The 17169-nt window shown below is 40.2% G+C and overlaps 1 protein-coding gene across 3 annotated transcripts in view; it reads left to right on the top strand.

The window, feature by feature from the left end:
* Positions 1–543: 543 nt before the first annotated feature.
* The window catches only part of RIF1 (replication timing regulatory factor 1), a 37008-nt gene continuing 20382 nt past the window's right edge, over positions 544–17169 (top strand). For 2 of the 3 annotated variants that reach the window (XM_069780705.1, XM_069780704.1), the window contains exons 1-14: positions 544–761; positions 2151–2229; positions 2917–3013; positions 5615–5745; positions 6189–6283; positions 8246–8435; positions 10853–10945; positions 11038–11176; positions 12505–12656; positions 13434–13554; positions 15013–15186; positions 15437–15547; positions 15795–15857; positions 16765–16865. In XM_069780705.1, the coding sequence (XP_069636806.1) occupies positions 655–761; positions 2151–2229; positions 2917–3013; positions 5615–5745; positions 6189–6283; positions 8246–8435; positions 10853–10945; positions 11038–11176; positions 12505–12656; positions 13434–13554; positions 15013–15186; positions 15437–15547; positions 15795–15857; positions 16765–16865 (1653 nt within the window). In that variant the 5' untranslated portion in view covers positions 544–654. Of the gene's footprint in view, positions 762–1178; positions 1312–2150; positions 2230–2916; positions 3014–5614; positions 5746–6188; positions 6284–8245; positions 8436–10852; positions 10946–11037; positions 11177–12504; positions 12657–13433; positions 13555–15012; positions 15187–15436; positions 15548–15794; positions 15858–16764; positions 16866–17169 lie in introns of those variants that run through there. The other variant, XM_069780706.1, reaches the window with a different exon arrangement.

The raw sequence follows: 17169 nt of genomic DNA, 5'->3' as shown, positions 1-17169 counted from the left end.
CCGGGTCGCTTTCTGTTGCATTCGCTTTTCCCCGCCATTCGGAAACCCTGCGTCTACTCGGGGACCCCTCGTTAAATGGCTGTCATAAAAACCCGACTGGGAACGGCTGCGGGGCTACACGTCTCACAGCACCAACCCACGTATTCGGGTCTTAAGGAACGTCGGGTTTAGGCAGGCAGGTTTCTGTGAAGCTGGGGATCAACTGTAGCCGCTGAGCAGCTGTGGGAGGTCTAGAGATTATTTTCCAGTCACAAACAAATGATTTGTGGCTTGAAGGGGCTGAGGGGAGAACCGAACTCGCAGCCACACCGTCTGAGGTGAGCGACAGCCCCTCGCTCCCCCCCTCCACCAATCGGCGGCGAGGGGCGGTGCCCGCCGTGGGCAGGGGCGGGGCGGTGCCCGAAAGGCGCGGGAAGCCATCCATCGCTCCGCGCTCCGCCTCGCGCGCGGGGAAGGCGCGTGACGCCGTTCGATGTCCCCCGGGCTCGGCCGCCGGCCCCGCCTCCCCGCGCTCCCATTGGCTGGTCCGGCCCGAGCCCGGGCCCGCGCGCCGCCAGTCCCGCGCGCCGCCATCTTAGCCCGGTTAGACGGCGAGGGGCGTACGGCGGCTGGCCTCGGGGCTGGCGGCACCGGGCTGCCCGCCCCCGCCGCACCATGAGCGCTCCCGCCGCCTGCTCCAGCCTTCAGCCCCTGCTGGAGACCTTGGAAGACCCAGCCGCCCCGCCGGGGGACCTCACCGACGCGCACCTCACTATCGTCAAGTGAGTGCGGGCCGCGGCCGCCTCCTCACGGCCGCCTCCTCACGGCCGCGGGGGCAGCGTGAGGGGAGCGGGGAGGCCCGCGCTCGCCTGAGAGGACGGCGGCCGCCCTCCGGCGGTGTGGCTCCTCGCCGGAGCGGAGCCGGAGGGGGTGGGGGGAGCGGCCCGGCGTGTGCCCGGGCCGGGGGAGAGTCAGCCCCCGGGCAGCCGCCGCTGCCGCGGCGGAGCGGGGAGGGAAGCTTCTGCCCGGCCTGAAATGCGGGAGGGCTGCAGGGCGTGGGGTTGCGTGGTCGCTGGCTGGAGATCGCGGGAAACGTGCGGGCCTGGGGGTGGGGGGGGGGGTCTTTTTGGTGCCTGCTCATCCCAGAGCCTCTCCTTGTGCGTTTCTTGGGGAAACTGCGGAGGTGGGTGAAGGAATGTTGGGAAATAGTAACTTTTTTTTCTTTTCCTGACTGGAAAAAGACTTGGCATTTCAGCTTTGTGATTGGAAAGGCTGGGTTTTTCGCGTTTGGGAATGATCGTGTCTTCTCTTAATTGTGTTTCTTTCTGGAAGGTACTTCTTAACCATGAGGATCTGCTTTTACCTGGCTCTTTCGAATGTGTTAGCAAGTGCAAAGGCAGCATCTCTTTCCATCAGTATCTCCCTTGAGTTCCTGTCTTTAAGTTCTGTAGAAACTTTTAAAGCTGTAACTGCTTAGATGTCAGCAATACTGATCACACTGTAAGGTTTCTAGTAATAACTGACAAAAAAGAAGTGCTAGCTTAAAGATAGTATTAAGCAACAATAGATTTCTCAGGTTGCCTTCTGGATGGTGGTGCTTAATATGGTTGGCTTTTGCTGTGTCAGACTGATTGTTAACATTTTATAGGACAAGTACAGCTTTTCTGTATAGATGTTCTTCAGATATGTGCAAAGTCATCGCTCTTAGTTGTTAAACCACAATTTTGGGGGAGCCTGCATTCTAGAACTGCTTTTGAGGAATGTGCGTTTTAAGCTCATATATTTTTGTGGAAAGTTTATCTAATTTTCAGCAGTCATTTAAAGTTTGCATATTAACTTTTAATGTTTTTATCACAGTTGACAAAAAATGAAAGCCCTTAATGTTTTCTTTTATGCTCCATAAGCACAAAATGGGTCATTAGTCACTTCACTTTTTCTAATATACTAGGACACGTGTGCTTTATAACACAATACTTTACTGATATGTCAGGCTAACTATGTGGTGAGTGGCATTTTTGCTCTATATTTTCTTCAGTGTCGTGTTTTAGCTTTCTAAGGAAAGAAATGGTTCTATACTAGGTAATGAATTGTGTATTAAAAATTTAAAGTTATATCAATTATAACATGTTTAACCTATGAATATTACTCGTGTTTCCTTCTGCTCCTTGAAGTCGCTTGACTGGTGAGGAAGGCAAAGAATTCGTTGCAGATGTCAGAAGACACTTTCCTCAACTTTGCAAAGTGTTTAAGGTATGTCTTTTTCCATTCGGTTTTCTACGCTTCAGTGAACAAAGATACATTTAGATGGTCAAGGTCAGTGGCCGTTGTAAGACTTGAATTTGACTTCATTTTAATAAGAATTCAAGCTAATGACATAGTAGTAAGGGGTTGTTGGCAAAATATGTCTTCCATGTTATTAGAAGTTACTACAGAAAAAATAAAACACAGGGTCTTGGATGTGTTCAGGCAGTGTGATGGAGTCAACCCTAATCTTCCAGCCAGAAAGGGTATTGTGTTCTGTCTGCCTTTAGATGCACTTTGGGGATGTAGAATATGTGGTAAATGTCAAATTTTTTTAAAGATTAATGTAAAGACTCTTCTTGGCCATCTTTTTTTCCCTACTGTTTTAGATGTTTAAAAACAATTGGAGAGTCAGGTAGTAGTACATAACAAGCGAAGAAGTAGAACTTTGGATGTTTAGAACTTACTTCAGTAAGGATGTCTAAATTACAGAGAACAAAAATGTCTTCAGAACCTCAAATGGTTTTATCGATTTGGAGTGTATGTAATCAGGAAGAGTATCCTATAATGGTGCATTTTTCATCAAGTGTTTGTTTTTGACAGCTGTCTTTTCATTGATCAGAAATGTTGGTATTGAGACAATACTTCACAGCTACTTCTGTAAACTGAGACTTTATGTGTATTGCTTTTTTTCAGGCACACATTTCTAGTCAAAATACAGAGCTAAGTAATGCAGCATTACAGGCGTTAGGATTCTGCGTTTTCAATTCAAATACTACATCTGAATTACCCGGTAAGCTAACAAACTTCAGTGTGGATGCTGTTAGTGTGTGTGTGTCTGTGTGTCTATATATATCTATATCTCGGAGTTCTTTCTTTATGTCTTCATTACCATATACTTTAATTTTGACAAAGTTTACAGTTCCCAAGTGGTGCAGTGGTTTTGTCTCTAGTATGAGCGGTGTGATCAGTTCACTAATTACATCTTGTACAAAAAAACTCTAAATTTTTTTTCATGCTGTTATGTTAATACTGTTTTACTAACTTCTAGTTTCATTAAATGTTGTGGTAGCAGTTAGGTACTGTAATTAGTTTTGTGGAATTAGTAATCAAAAAAAATGTCCAAGTGGAAAAAGAATGAACAGGGGTTTTTTTGTTTGTAGAATTTGGGTATGCATTGTAGTGTTTTCCAGCCTTTACCTGGTGATTCCCAGTTGTTACACTAAATCATAGGATGGTTTGGGTTGGAAAGGACCTTTAAAGCTGTTGTGGTTTAACCCCGCTGGCAACTCAGTCCCACACAGCTGCTCGCTCACCCCCCCAGTGGGATGGGGAGAGAATCAGAAGGGTAAAAGTGAGAAAACTTGTGGGCTAAGATAAAGACAGTTTAATAGGGAAAGCAAAAGCTGCACACACAAGCAAAGCAAAGCAAAACAAGGAATTCATTCCCCACTTCCCGTCGGCAGGCAGGTGTTCAGCCGTCTCCAGGAAAGCAGGACTGCATCATGCCTAACGGTGACTTGGGAAGACAAATGCCATCACTCCCAACGTCCCACTGTTCCTCCTCCTTCCCCCAGCTTTATATGCTGAGCATGATGTCATATGGTCTGGAATATCCCTTGGGTCAGTTTGGATCAGCTGTCGCAGCTGTGTCCCCTCCAACTCCTTGTGCCCCCCCAGCCTCCTCGCTGCTGGGGTAGGGTGAGAAGCAGAACAGCCCTTGGCTCTGTGTAAGCACTGCTCAGCAGTAACGAAAACATCTCTGCATTATCAATGCTGTTTTCAGCACAAATCCAAAACATAGCCCCATACTAGCTACTATGAAGAAAATTAACTCTATCCCAGCCAAAACCAGTGCAAAAGGTCATTAGTCCAACCCCAGATATTTTGCTGGTAAATATTTCAACTTAAACTAATTTAAAGTAATTCAAAATCTTATGGCCAACATTCCTAGGAATCCCTTTAGGGAAAGGTTTTGCTGCTGAGAACTTGAGGCTATGCATCAAGGTAAAAACACTGGATTTTGTTAATACGGGAGAGCTAATGTCCAAGTTGACTGGTCCTCGGGAGGTACCTGTTCCACATTCCAGGGGTCAGGCATATCCAGTTGCAGTAACGTGATCAGAAGCTGCTCAGTGTCAGCTGTCTGTGCGTGTGTGTCAGATGGACAGGTTGTGCGGTGCTGGAGGGTGGTTAGGCTAAGGTTGCCTTTTGTAGGCACACAAGGAAATATATCGTGATTTGCCTCTCGCATGGTGCCTTGATGGTGCAGGAGTCTATAGTGACTCCAGATCGTAATAACAAATGGCTTGCTGTCAATTATTCTTTCTTCTGAGGAGGAGTGTTAAATACTCTTGGACAAGTGTTCTGGAATGACCTTTATTAGAGAGAAACTTGACCTCAGGAAAGACAGAACAAAATCATAAGGGGGAATGTGCAGAGAGCACTTTTTCATGCGACTCTGCCATTCTGTTTGTTGAAATTGCTTCTTTCAGTTCTTTTACTCAATTTTTCAGTGTGTCCTGCTTTCCTACTGCAGAATTTAGCCAGATTTCCTATGAGAATGAGGCATCTGTAATAATGTTTATGTGGTCCCCTTCCTTTCCCCCATAACTTTTTAACCAGTTGGTAAATTACAGTCAATTTTGTTAGAGAATGTCGGGTTTCAGAAATAATTAAGTCCTGAAAACAGTGGAGAGTTAGGGAGAGAGGACAAAAACCATATGTACTTTTGATTGAGGAAAGGACTGTATGTGAGTTTATGTTTCTCTGATAGTGAGATCATTTACCCACAAAGCCCAAATTTGCAAGGAATCAGGCTTCATTAGTTTGGAATTTTAAAGGAATACATGATTTCTCCATCTGTCTTCCTGGTTGTGTTTAAGTCCTGTGTTACCCCTATTCTTTTTTGTGTAATAAGCTTGCCGTTACCTCAGTTACAGCTCTACTGCCCTCTTTAATAATAAAGCCTCTTGTAGGCTCTAAAGTGAATTTATGCAGGTCAGTATAGCAGCGAAATTGACCAGACAAAGTGCTGCTAAATTCACTTGAAATTCAAGAAGTTTTGAATAATTAAATATTTAATCTTTAGTGTTTTTAGGTAAAATAGTCTTCTAGTTTTATGGGTTTGTGGTTTCTTTTAGAGGTAACATAGATGTACTACATAAATAGTATCTGTATATTAATATATGTTGAGCTTTTTTGCTAGTTTATTTTGAGAGAAATTTCCAAAAATTGCCAAAAAATAATGTTTAAGACATTAAATCATGTCCATTGGGACTTGTAGTTGAATGGATCTTTAGTAATGTTAACTGAGCAAAATGACCTGAAACTTGGGAAGAAGCTGGTTGGAATTGCATGAACAGAATTTGAGTGCTGTGCATTCTGCTTTCAGCAACTGAAATACACAACTTGCTTTCAATGGTGAACAGTGTTGCTGTAAAAACTTCAGACAAAAACACTCGCACTCGGGCACTCTGGGTGATCTCTAAGCAGGCGTTTCCTTCTGAAATTGTTAAAAAAGAGGTAAGTTTCTTCACTTTTTTTTGTGTGTGATCTGATTTCCTAGGGAGATGAGGCTTCTGCAATCTCTTGGTCACTCTCCTCTCAGTAGCTTTTGAATCTGAAGGTTGTTTTCCAATTCTTGGAAAAATTGTGAGGGCAGCTACAGATGGAAAAAAGCCAACAAATTATTGTTTCTTGAGGAAGAAGCTGCAATGTGAGCAATTCTGTTAGACACCAGTGAAGCGGCATAGGGGACAAGTGCTGTGAATATTCCAGTTTGGTTGGAGTGATTCTTTAAGCAGTCCAAACCACTCTGTTTTGTGACAAGCTCTAACCTTAAAACTAGACTGAGCATAATCCAAACACAGGGCACAGTCCTGGGAAACAAAACTTCATCATTCCAGCTTCTCATGGGGAAATATTTGTATTTAGGTGCTCGCTCTAATGTTATCTAATATCCTCAGGTGTCCAATATTATTTCTGCCCTGGAAACGATACTTACTAAAGGAGATGTACAGTCTATGGTGGTTGAATATGAAGCACTAAATGTTATTATACGGTACGTGCACTGCAATATTAAATTGTTAAAATAGATGCTTAGTTTTGGGGGGAAACTATTGAAACAAAATCTTAGTGGCACTAAGTATTCTAAAGAAAGTTTTTTTTGAATGCTCTTTGAGTTGTTCAGTATGTTCAAGGCTGTCTTCCCACAGTGTTTTGTATTACGGTCAGTAGAACAGAGTGAAATTGTGTGAAGTACTATCTCTGTTTCTGTCTCTTTGCCAGTGGTTCTCCTGAACCGGTTCACTTGAAAAATACTCCTTTCATGATAATCCAGCAATTGATTCTGACACAGAAAGTAGTCAATATTCATATAAACTTTCATTGCTTTCATTTTTAATGGCTTATTAGGAATTATTTCCAAAGTCTTGTGTGCCTTCACAAGTCCTTTTTATGTCCTAGCTTTCATTTTCAGAACATACCTGATTGAGAAATTCTCAGCCGTTATATGGGGGTTTATTAAAAAATGTCTCTGTGCTGCTTTACAAATTCTACTGCAATGTTTCTCATGACACTGCTGAGGGTACTGTTTAATTCCAAAGGCAACTTTTTAGGACCAATACCAAGAATGTGTTGTTTTGGCCAGCAGTGCTAGAATAGTCAAATTTTATCTTTACCTAGTATTAATTTAATTTCTTTATTAGTAAATATGTTGAGCTTGTATCTTTACTATTATTTAAGTATTCTCTAAACTTCTTGTGTCTGGTTTGAACTGCAAATCCATTTTAAAGTGAAATAGTTAAAGCAGTAATTATCTGCTTATTTTATCTCTATTCTAGTACACCCATTTTCTGTAGCAGAGAAGTCGGATATTATCATTTAGTTAGTATTTAGCAACTTCTTGCCTTTGGCTAATTGTACACTAATTCTTTTTTTGCAAATATGAGATTCAGTAGACAGTTGTTTCTGGAAAATTAAGCATTTTATTAAATGGTTTCTTTTAGTTATTTTATATGTGTGTGTATATAAATATAAAAAATAATTCTATATGTGTTTATTAAAAAGAATGTAGTTCTCCTTAAGAGCAAGAATTGTACCTGCAAATAATCTTTAAACAGATACTGGGTCTCAGGCTGATTGACAGTAGTGGTAAGACAATGCTTTTGTGCAGAAGTTAGGCTGCTGACAAATGTAATGGAAAACCGTTCTCTTAAGCAGTGCTTGTCCTCTGGCTTTCATAAAATATTTGAAACGCGGCAGTTTTCCTTAGTACAGCAAACCCTTTTTTAAGCTGTAGTGATGGGGATTTGACATACCCGTGGCAAAGAGGACACTAGCAAAATTCTGTGACTTAGAGAGACAAGCTGGTTCCTACAGGCCGGTTTGAATGTATGCTGGGTACTCCCACTTCCGAAAGTCTCATTGGCTTCTATTTGGAACGGTTGTAAGCATATGGAGTTGCTTATCATACTGTGCTCTTAACAGCTCAGCAATAGAGGGATAAGATAAGAAGACTTGACCAGGCTAATGTACATTGAGTCTGTGCAAACCTGTGCTGCTTCAGGGTTTGGGGTTTTTTTCAAAATCAGGCATACATTGTTTTCAGCACATGTGGCCTGCTGGAGCTGGTCTGGACTGCTGAGAACACACAAGGGGTGGTTAATATGCAAACTTTGTACTTGGGCACTGATAAGGAAGTATGGTGTGTTTCCTTCAGGCTCTCAATTCAGCAATTTCGATCAAAAAGTTGTGATAGAATAGAAAGGACAACTGTAAATGTCAGTCTGCTCTGCTTTTGGAGAGGTTTATCTGAAATAACACTTCAGCATTGCAGTTTTAAGTGAACTGTCAAAATACAATTGTTTTGAAAAATAAAAAAAAATGAAATTGTTTAGAATGGTTTCCTGTAAATCACATGTTGAATTAGAGCATTCATTTAAGATACTAAGATTATCTTTGAGTGTTTGAGCAGTACATCTGTTGGAGATTTGTAATGGCTATATTTGTTTTTTGGATCTAGCTTAATGGAGCAAGCTCCAGCCCAGATGGGAGAAGAGGCTGTGAGGTGGGCAAAACTGATCATTCCTCTGGTCGTCCATTCAGCTCATAAGGTGCAGTTACGAGGTGCCACTGCCCTGGAGATGGGCATGCCACTGCTGCTCCAGAAACAGCAGGAGGTAGCGGCTGTCACTGAGCACCTAATGACCACAGTAAGTGGAAACGCTGTGCCTTTTTTCTAGAGATGGCAGGAATATTAATCGGGGTTGTTGGTTGGTTGGCTGTTTTTTAATTTTATAGTCTAGGTAGTGCAGGAAAAAGCTACTGTGCGTTGACACCAAGTTCTTGATGACAGCAGTTTTGACAGAAATTAATATAACAGCAGTGTAAATATAGGACCACTGTAAAAAAAACAAAACAAACAAAACAATTACATTTCTGACAAGAATCATTATTCAAGAAAATAATTTGCCTTTTTTAAGCAACCTTCAAGCACCTGTCTTGATAGCATTAACTCACGGATATCATTAAACTTTTATTTTCTCTTAAAGAGAATTTGCTTACCGAACTACAATCAGCAGAACTTGGTGTGGCAGTAACTCACATCATCTAGCTTAGCTTCTTACTCAAAACAGGCCTAGCTTCAAAGTTAAGGCCAGATTGCTCAGAGCCTTGTCCAGTTGAGGTTCGGATATGTTAAAGGATGGAAATTCTACAGCCTGTCTGGGCAGTTTGTTCCAGTGCTGAACCACCCTCATGGTAAAAAATAGGATTTGCCTTGTTGAAACTTGTGTCTGTTGCCTCCAATCCTTTCTTTCAGTAATTCTCAGAAGCATCTGGCTTCTTCCTTATAATCAAGCTATACGTAGTAGAAGACTACAATTATATTCCATCCCACCCCAAGCTAAACAAGTCTGTCTCTTCTGTCATGAACTCTGTCCCGTAACCATCTTAGTGGTGACCCTCTGCTGAATTCACTCCAGTTTGCCAGTAGCTCTGGTACTTTGGTGCCCACAGTTTGGTATAGTGTTCCAGAGATTATTTGATGAGGGGTCAGTTCTCTGGTCTTGTTTCTTGTGTTTTTGCTAGTGCAGTCCAGTATGCAGAAGCGCATTCCTGACTTAACGTTTACATTTTTGTCCCCCACTTCTTTTTCTGCAGAGGTGTTACATAGCCTGTGAGTCCTTAGTGGGTACCAGTACACAGAGTTCATCTATCCCAGGTGTAGGACTTTGCCTTTGAATTCTGTGAGGTTTCTGTCAATCCATTTTTCAAGCTTGTAAAGATCCTTGTGAATGGTACCCCTGTCCTCCAGCATATCTACTGATGCTTTCCCCCCCGCCATCGATTGTGTTAAATCGTATCAGCCTTTGTTGACCCTTTGTGAACTGCACACTTAACCTGGGCTCTGAACTGCTCACCACCAACCTTTGAGCCTAACAGTCCAGCCACACACCGTGTAATCTAACTAGTTTGTATCTCCCCAGTTGGGCTACAAGGACACTAGAGGAGACTGTGTCAAAAGCCTTGCTAAAGTTGGAGTGGAGAACATCTGCTACACTCCCTGCATCTGCTACACTCCCTGCATCTGCTACACTCCCTGCATCTGCTACACTCCCTGCATCTGCAAAACCAGGCATTTCCTCATAGAAGTCAGTCAGATTGGAAAATCAGGTTTTGCCCACAGTAAAACTATGCCAGCTGTTTGTAAGGACCTTCTTGTTCTTCCGTGTGCCTAGAAATGGCTTCCGCAGGAATTTGCTCCATAATTTTTCCAGGCACAGGAGTGAGATTGGCTAGCTTGTAATTCCCGAGATCCTCTCTTTTCTGGTTTGGGTTTGGTTTTTTTTTTTTTGGAAGGTGGCATAACATTTGTCTTGCCCTACCCCATCATTGGGGATCTCTACTGGTTGCAGCGACCTCTCCAGAAATAATAGTGTGGCCTTGTTGAGTCATTGGCCTTTTCCTTCAACACCTTTGGATATACCTTGTAGAGTTTGATGGATTTGTGTATGTCAAATTTACTTAAGTAGTCCCCAACTCAGTTCTTCTCTACCATGGGTAGTACCTGTGTGCCCAGCAGCAAAGGTAATGGGAGAGGGATGTTGGAGGCCTGAGGGTAAAGATGGAGGCAAGAAAGGCATTGAGTACCTCAGCATTTTCCATGTCCCTTAAAAGATTCCCCACCCTATTCAGCAACAGCTCCCTTGGTCTTTTTGATGAAGCTTTTCATGTTCCCCTTCACTTCCAGAACTGTAAGCTTATGTATTTTGCCTTATTCACTGCTGAAGTTAAGTACATTAACAAAAAAACCCGAACAAACAAGGTGGTTTTTAGGGTTACAGTGTGTTTTGACTTGAGAGTTAGAATACAAGTATTTAAGGAAATGGATTTTTATTTTTTTGGTTGTGCATATCAGAATAGTTGAAGTTTATGGTTGTTTTCGATTATGGTAGCAGTATTCGACTGATGTATCAGCAAATGCTGTGTGGTACAGCATGAAATCCTTCTGATCTAGAAATAGCATAGTTCCAGGTTGGTTGTTTCTCCAGACATTGGTATGAATATGTAGTTTTTAGAATACTTTGAATATATTTCTTGTAGAAATTATGTTTCTTTCTGTCTGCAGAAAATAATTTCAGAACTTCAGAAATTGTTTTCTACAAAAAATGAGACTTATGTGTTAAAATTATGGCCGCTGTTTGTCAAATTACTTGGAAAGGTAAGCAGAAAAGCACCAAGTTTTACAGTCATGAGTCTTGAAGAAGTTTTTGACAACATAAATATCTTTATTCTGAACTTCTTTATCTTCAGACTCTGCATCGTAGTGGCAGTTTTATCAACTCATTGCTGCAGCTGGAGGAACTTGGATTTCGTAGTGGCTCACCAGTGGTAAAGAAAATAGCCTTCATTGCATGGAAGAGTCTAATAGATAATTTTGCTCTAAATCCAGGTAGATTGAAAAAAGTTAACCTGAATTGTTTTGACTACTGTCACTTTACATAACTGGAAGAGAATATTCTGTCTAATGGTGGTTAATACTATGGTACATACCACTGGATATACACGTAGTATATCTGTGGTATATATGTAGTGACGTATATATATACATAGTGGTATATACTGTGTGTATATACATAATTAAAATTCAAGTTGTTTTGTTTGTTTGTTTTGAGGAAAAGTGACAGTTTGATCAGTAGTTCCATCTTTTCTGCTAGGAGAAATAAATAGAATAAAATAAACAAACCTTTGTTCTGTAATGCTTTAATTGATCCAAACAGCAATGAAATAGAGAATAAAACATTCTGTAGATCTTATTTTGGACTGCGTGGATTAATTGGGGAAGAGCAATGCTTCAGGATTCTAGAGGTGTTAAAAAAAGTTGCTTTAAAGGTATAAGTGAGACCTGAACAAGCCTTTTAAGTCTAGCCTGTGTCAAAAGACACTTTGTTTTTTACCTTGATTGTGCTTCTCCTTACTCTGTGTCCTGAACAGAAAGCTAAATGTGGGCATTCCTTAGTTTAGCTGAATTTAACTTAAATTGTCATTTTAATTTGTTTCCTATCTGGTCATTTGTTCTGATCATTGTTTCCCGTAAATTACTAACAAAGAATTTGATTCTTTTGGAAGATAAAAATCCATGTCACGATTGGCCTTCATTGTGCGTGTTCCAGTATGGCTAGTAAGGATTGCATGCTGCAAAAGCAGTCTCTGTCAGCAGTTTCTTATGAATTGCAGGTGGACAGGTTGTGATGCTGCTGGGCTGGCTAAAAGTTTTTCTTTTCTTTGAACACTTGCGTAGGCTTGAGCAAACTTCTGCCCAGACATGCTATGCTAGTTCTGCTTCAGTGGTAAATGATCATTTGCAGCCTCAGCATGCTGTATTTCAGATCATTCATTCTCATCCAGGGGTAATGCACATGTGTGTTAAGTGTTTGTTTTTTCTTCTACTGTGGCAGATAGGAGTCTCTTAACATACATAGCAAGCAAGAGTGAATTTCCTTCTGTTTATGTTGATATTCAGTAGATTTCATTTCAGTCTCGATGTTGGAAAGAAATACTTGCTATTTCCAGGCTTGCTGTAGACAATAGAGCAGTAAAATAGTGTGAAAGGTTGGTGCATTTACTATGCATTTTAGTTTTGCAAATTGTCATTAATTGAATTTTAAGCTAAAATATATTAGGAAAAAACATAATAGTTTAAAAATGTTCCTTTTTTGTTGTTCTGTGATTTAATTATTTAATTGTGTTGCTTAAAAATATGCTTTTTTGGTCTTCAAGATATATTGTGCAGTGCTAAAAGGCTGAAATTGCTAATGCAGCCACTGAGCTCGATCCATGTGAGAACAGAGGCTTTGGCACTGACAAAACTGGAGGTCTGGTGGTATTTGCTCATGAGGCTGGGACCTCAGCTGCCTGCAAACTTTGAACAGGTAACGGAACTGAAAATAGTCATAGCATAATCACTTAGCCTATGTTGAGTGTGTGAAGTTAAGTCCCCTCTTTGTTACTGTAACTAATTCTGTACCTGCTTTGTCCTTCTCTAGCTTATTATTAAAATAAGACTGTCTTAAGGAACCAAATATGATGTGTGCTGTGTATGTGTTCTCTATAGCAGGAGTGCTTGGGACTATACGTCCCATCTTTTTAAAGTTCCAAAAGTTTTGGAACATTATCTGCATGTCATGTGAGCATCTCGGTGAATATCTCCAGCGAGTGCACAGCAATAGTAAACGTAAGCACGTTATGTAAGGACTGCTTTGTCCTTTCGCTGTGCAAGTGTATGCTTTGGAAAGTCTGCCATAGGAAAACATACTGAAAAGATCACAAAATATTTAGAAAGATGCATAGAGAGGAAAAATGATGGAGGTGTTTCATTACTACTTGCATTATAACAGGAGTGAATGTAATATTTCTATTAGGTTTCTGAATTTCATTAAATTAAACTTCAGGGTGGGAGTAAAGAAGAAAATTAGCTTTTTAGATGCAGTATAGTTGGATCATTCTAACATAAGTTGTTGTTTAACCTAGCTGTGTATATGCATGTTTTATACAGCATCCTAAAAATATTGTTATAAGTACCTGGAAACTCCGAAACACTGATGCTGTGAACAACAGTACAGTCTATGTGGTATTTGAAACATGGTTCTTTGTGGCTTATGGCTTGTATGTGTCATGCCTATTTTCACTGAGGTTTGTTATCTTTGCAGGTTTGTGTACCATTAATCCAAAGTACTTTAAGTCCAGATTCTTCTGCTGCATTGCAAGGAACTCCCTTACGTGTACCAGCCAACCAAAGTTTAGCCTCGGCATCCCCTGCACAGAAACCAGGTATTAAACCACTAGCCTGTTTCCAACTATATTCTAGATACAGAAAGTAATCTATTTAACATGTTTATGCTTTTTCATTTGCAATATATTATTATTAAAACCAGTAATTTTTCTGCATGTTCATTGGAGAGCTCAGAGGTAGTGATTTATATTCATAGAATCCTAGGATGGTTTGGGTTGGAAGGGACCTTCAAAGATCTAGTTCCAACCCCCCTGCCATGGGCAGGGACACTAGACCAGGTTGCTCAAAGCCCCATCCAACCTGGCCTTGAACACTGCCAGGGATGCGGCATCCACACCTTCTCTGAGCAACTTGTTCCAGTGCCTCACCACTCTCGCAGTGAAGAATTTCTTCCTTACACCCAATCTAAATCTACCCTCTTTCAGTTCAAAGCCATTACCCCTTGTCCTCTCACTATGTGCCCTTGTAAAAAGTCCCTCTCTGGCTTTCATTTGCATTGGATAAAATTAGGCTGTTGCACTAATCAGATTGTGTTGAGGACCAGTTTTAATGTTGTTGTGGTTTAACCCCAGCCAGCAACTAAACACCATGCAGCCACTTGCTCGCTCCCTCCCCCCGCCCCCCCGTAGCGGGATGGGGGAGACAATTGGGGGGGGGGGGGAAGGGAAAACTTGTGGGTTGAGATAGGACAGAAAAAAAAGAAAATAATGATAATGGTAATAATAATAGAATAAGAATATACAAAACAAGTGATGCACAACACAGTTGCTCGCCACTTGCTGACCAATGCCAAGTTAGTTCCCGAGCAGTGATCCTCCCAGGCCAACTCCCCCCAGTTTATATACTGGGCATAATGTCCCATGATATGGAATATCCCTTTGGGCGGTCTGCGTCAGCTGTCCTGGCTGTGTCCCCTCCCAGCTTCTTGTGCCCTTCCAGCCTTCTTGCTGGCTGGGCATGAGAAGCTGAAAAGTCCTTGACTTAGCATAAACACTGCTCAGCAGCAACTGAAAACATCAGTGTGTTACCAACACTCTTCTACTGAATCTGAAACACAGCACCATACCAGCTACTAGGAAGAAAACTAACTCTACCAGCAAAAACCAAAAATGTTCTGAATTGTGTCCTGTTTTGCAAGGGAGCTTTGGTTTTAAACTTAGTTTTTCATGTTTTCATGAACAGTGTGCTATTTATATATGCCATTTTCATTTCTATAGCATTTTTGTTGTCAAAATAAAGTTTGGTGTCTGAGGATTTGCAGTATTTGGAAAGTATAAAATATACTTTCAAAATACATGGTTGTGACTGCGATGTTAAACCCTACTGAATAGGAATGCATGCTAGGTATCTGGCTGACTACTAGCGGTCCCTTTTAGCCAACTCTATTCTGTGATTTGTTCTTTTCCTGTTAACTTTGGGATTTTGGTCTATTGGATCTTTTCTTTCACTTGATTGCAGGTGATATGAGACAATGTAATTTTTCTCCTCTCACTTAGGTCCTTACCCGTTTGCAAGTCCAGTCACACCAAGGCTCAACTTGAATTCTAGTACAGCAGGAGTGGTGATGATTCCTTCCATTCAGCTTTTGGGAATTGAAATGCTGCTTCACTTCTTGATGGGATCAGAAGTTTTAGAATTTGCTAAGCAAAACAAACTTGTACTTAGTTTAGGTATATGAGTTATATTTTTTTTAAGTACTTTCGCATAATCTAAAATTGCAAATTTTGTTGGATTTAGAGATGTCTACTAGAATGAAACGCTTTAAACATTTAAAACTGTTAGTTGACATCATTAATATTAGAAGTTGTTTTTATATTAAATTGTGTACATACACATAGGTACTTGATTATTTTTAAGCCTTATCTTACCAGTAGACTGCGAAATAACAGATTTACAGAAAATGTTTTTTTGTTCTCCTAGAGCCTCTCCAGTACCCACTGATCAGTAGCCCTTCTTTTTTTTGTAAGCATGCCAGTACGCTTATAAACGCAGTTCAGGATGGCTTTATTGCAATTGGAAAAGAAATTCCTGGTAAGAATTTAGTGGTGAAATATGATTTCTTTTCTGGAAAACTAAGTGGGTGAGGGAAGCATAAGAAGAAATAACCACTTTCTGTAATAGTCCAGTGTTACATTAAATAGAACTGGTCTGACTTGGTTTGAAAGCTTAGTCAGTTTTGGCTTTCGTCAAAGTCTGTTTAACACAGTTTGTATTTTAACTGCAATTTTGTTTAATATTTTTATTACAAACTGAATAAAAATATTGTGCTACTTTGTAGATTGTATGCTGAATGTTATATGGAAGGACATAAATGGATATGTAAAAACAGCTATTGAATCAGGTAAAAAGTGTATTTTTTTTTTTAATTTGTCATTGCTGACCAGTTAGAGGTTTTTTTAAGACTAGACCTTAAGTAGTATTTGCTTCATTGCTGGTAAAGCTTGGTTTTAGGCATCATCAGTAGTTCTTTTTGAAGCAACAACTGATATTTTTCATGATGCCTGCATCTTTGTGTGACAAATACAAAATCATACTGATCTGATCCAGTAAGGCTTATTAGGGAAGTCACAGTAGCATATGGCTGCAGGTGTACTGCATGTAGTGGTAAGAAAGACATTAAAGTACTTTAACTGCAGTTCTTGCTGAAGAAATCTTACCATTTCCAAAAAAAGTAACCCCACCCCAAGCCTTTGGTATTGAGAAGTTGAGACATTCACTGTGTTACTCAAATTAGTGTAAAGTCTTTGTTATGTGACTACAGCTACCTTTTTTTTCTATAGTGTCTTTACTGATGTATGGAAGTAAATTGTTTCCTGTTTTAAAAAAGTGTTCATTACTCTGTAAAGGCTTTGAAAGTCCAGAATATTCTTAATAATGAAATCTCTTATATTGAAAGATCTAACTGAAAAGTTAAGAGAAATGATGAAGTGCATTGCTTGGATGAATGGAAAATTTCACAACTGTTATTTTAGTGTGTCAAAGTTAAGGTTGTTAACGATACAAAGGTGTTTCCACTTTACTAATAAAACTTAGGGGTTTTTTTATTTAAATGTTGAAGTTTCAGTTACGGTATTCTTCAGAGCAGAGACTTGGTATCTGAATCTATTAAGTATTTGGTGTAGGTTTAAATATGCACAGAATTTTTTTGATCTTGCAGTACATTACAGTACTTGAATGTAAACTTCTAAATGATAGTTGGAGTGACCATTACTTTTTTCCGCTCTAACTGTAAATATGCTTTATTCTAGGAAATAAGAAAGAAAAGCAAGGGTCAGAAGTACTTACTATGTTACTACAGGCCTTAAAAAACACTGTTAGATCAAATTGTCTTCCTGTGCAGAAAATACTGGTAAGTTGGGTGGGTTTGTCTGGTTTTTAAATCTTGTTTCTTTTTGATGGTCTAGATTTGGATTAGTAGCAGCCTTTTGCATCCAACTTACCAGAATGGTCTCTTTAAGAGAGACAACTTTTTGGTGTAAACTGTAAGTTATGCAATTCTCATCAGATGGCATAGTGTTGCTTAAGGGTTTCTTTCTTTAAAAGTATTTTTCATGTTTATCAGCAATGTTCACAGAATTGGGTGCATGGTTCCCCTACCAGAACCTTCTGCTTCAAAGGACAGTTAATTTCATGATGGATTTTTTGTCATTTTA

Source organism: Haliaeetus albicilla, chromosome 4 (assembly GCF_947461875.1).
Source record: "Haliaeetus albicilla chromosome 4, bHalAlb1.1, whole genome shotgun sequence".
Classification (NCBI taxonomy): domain Eukaryota; kingdom Metazoa; phylum Chordata; class Aves; order Accipitriformes; family Accipitridae; genus Haliaeetus; species Haliaeetus albicilla.
Note: the sequence above shows the minus strand (reverse complement) of the source record. Positions and strands in the feature narration are given on the sequence as shown.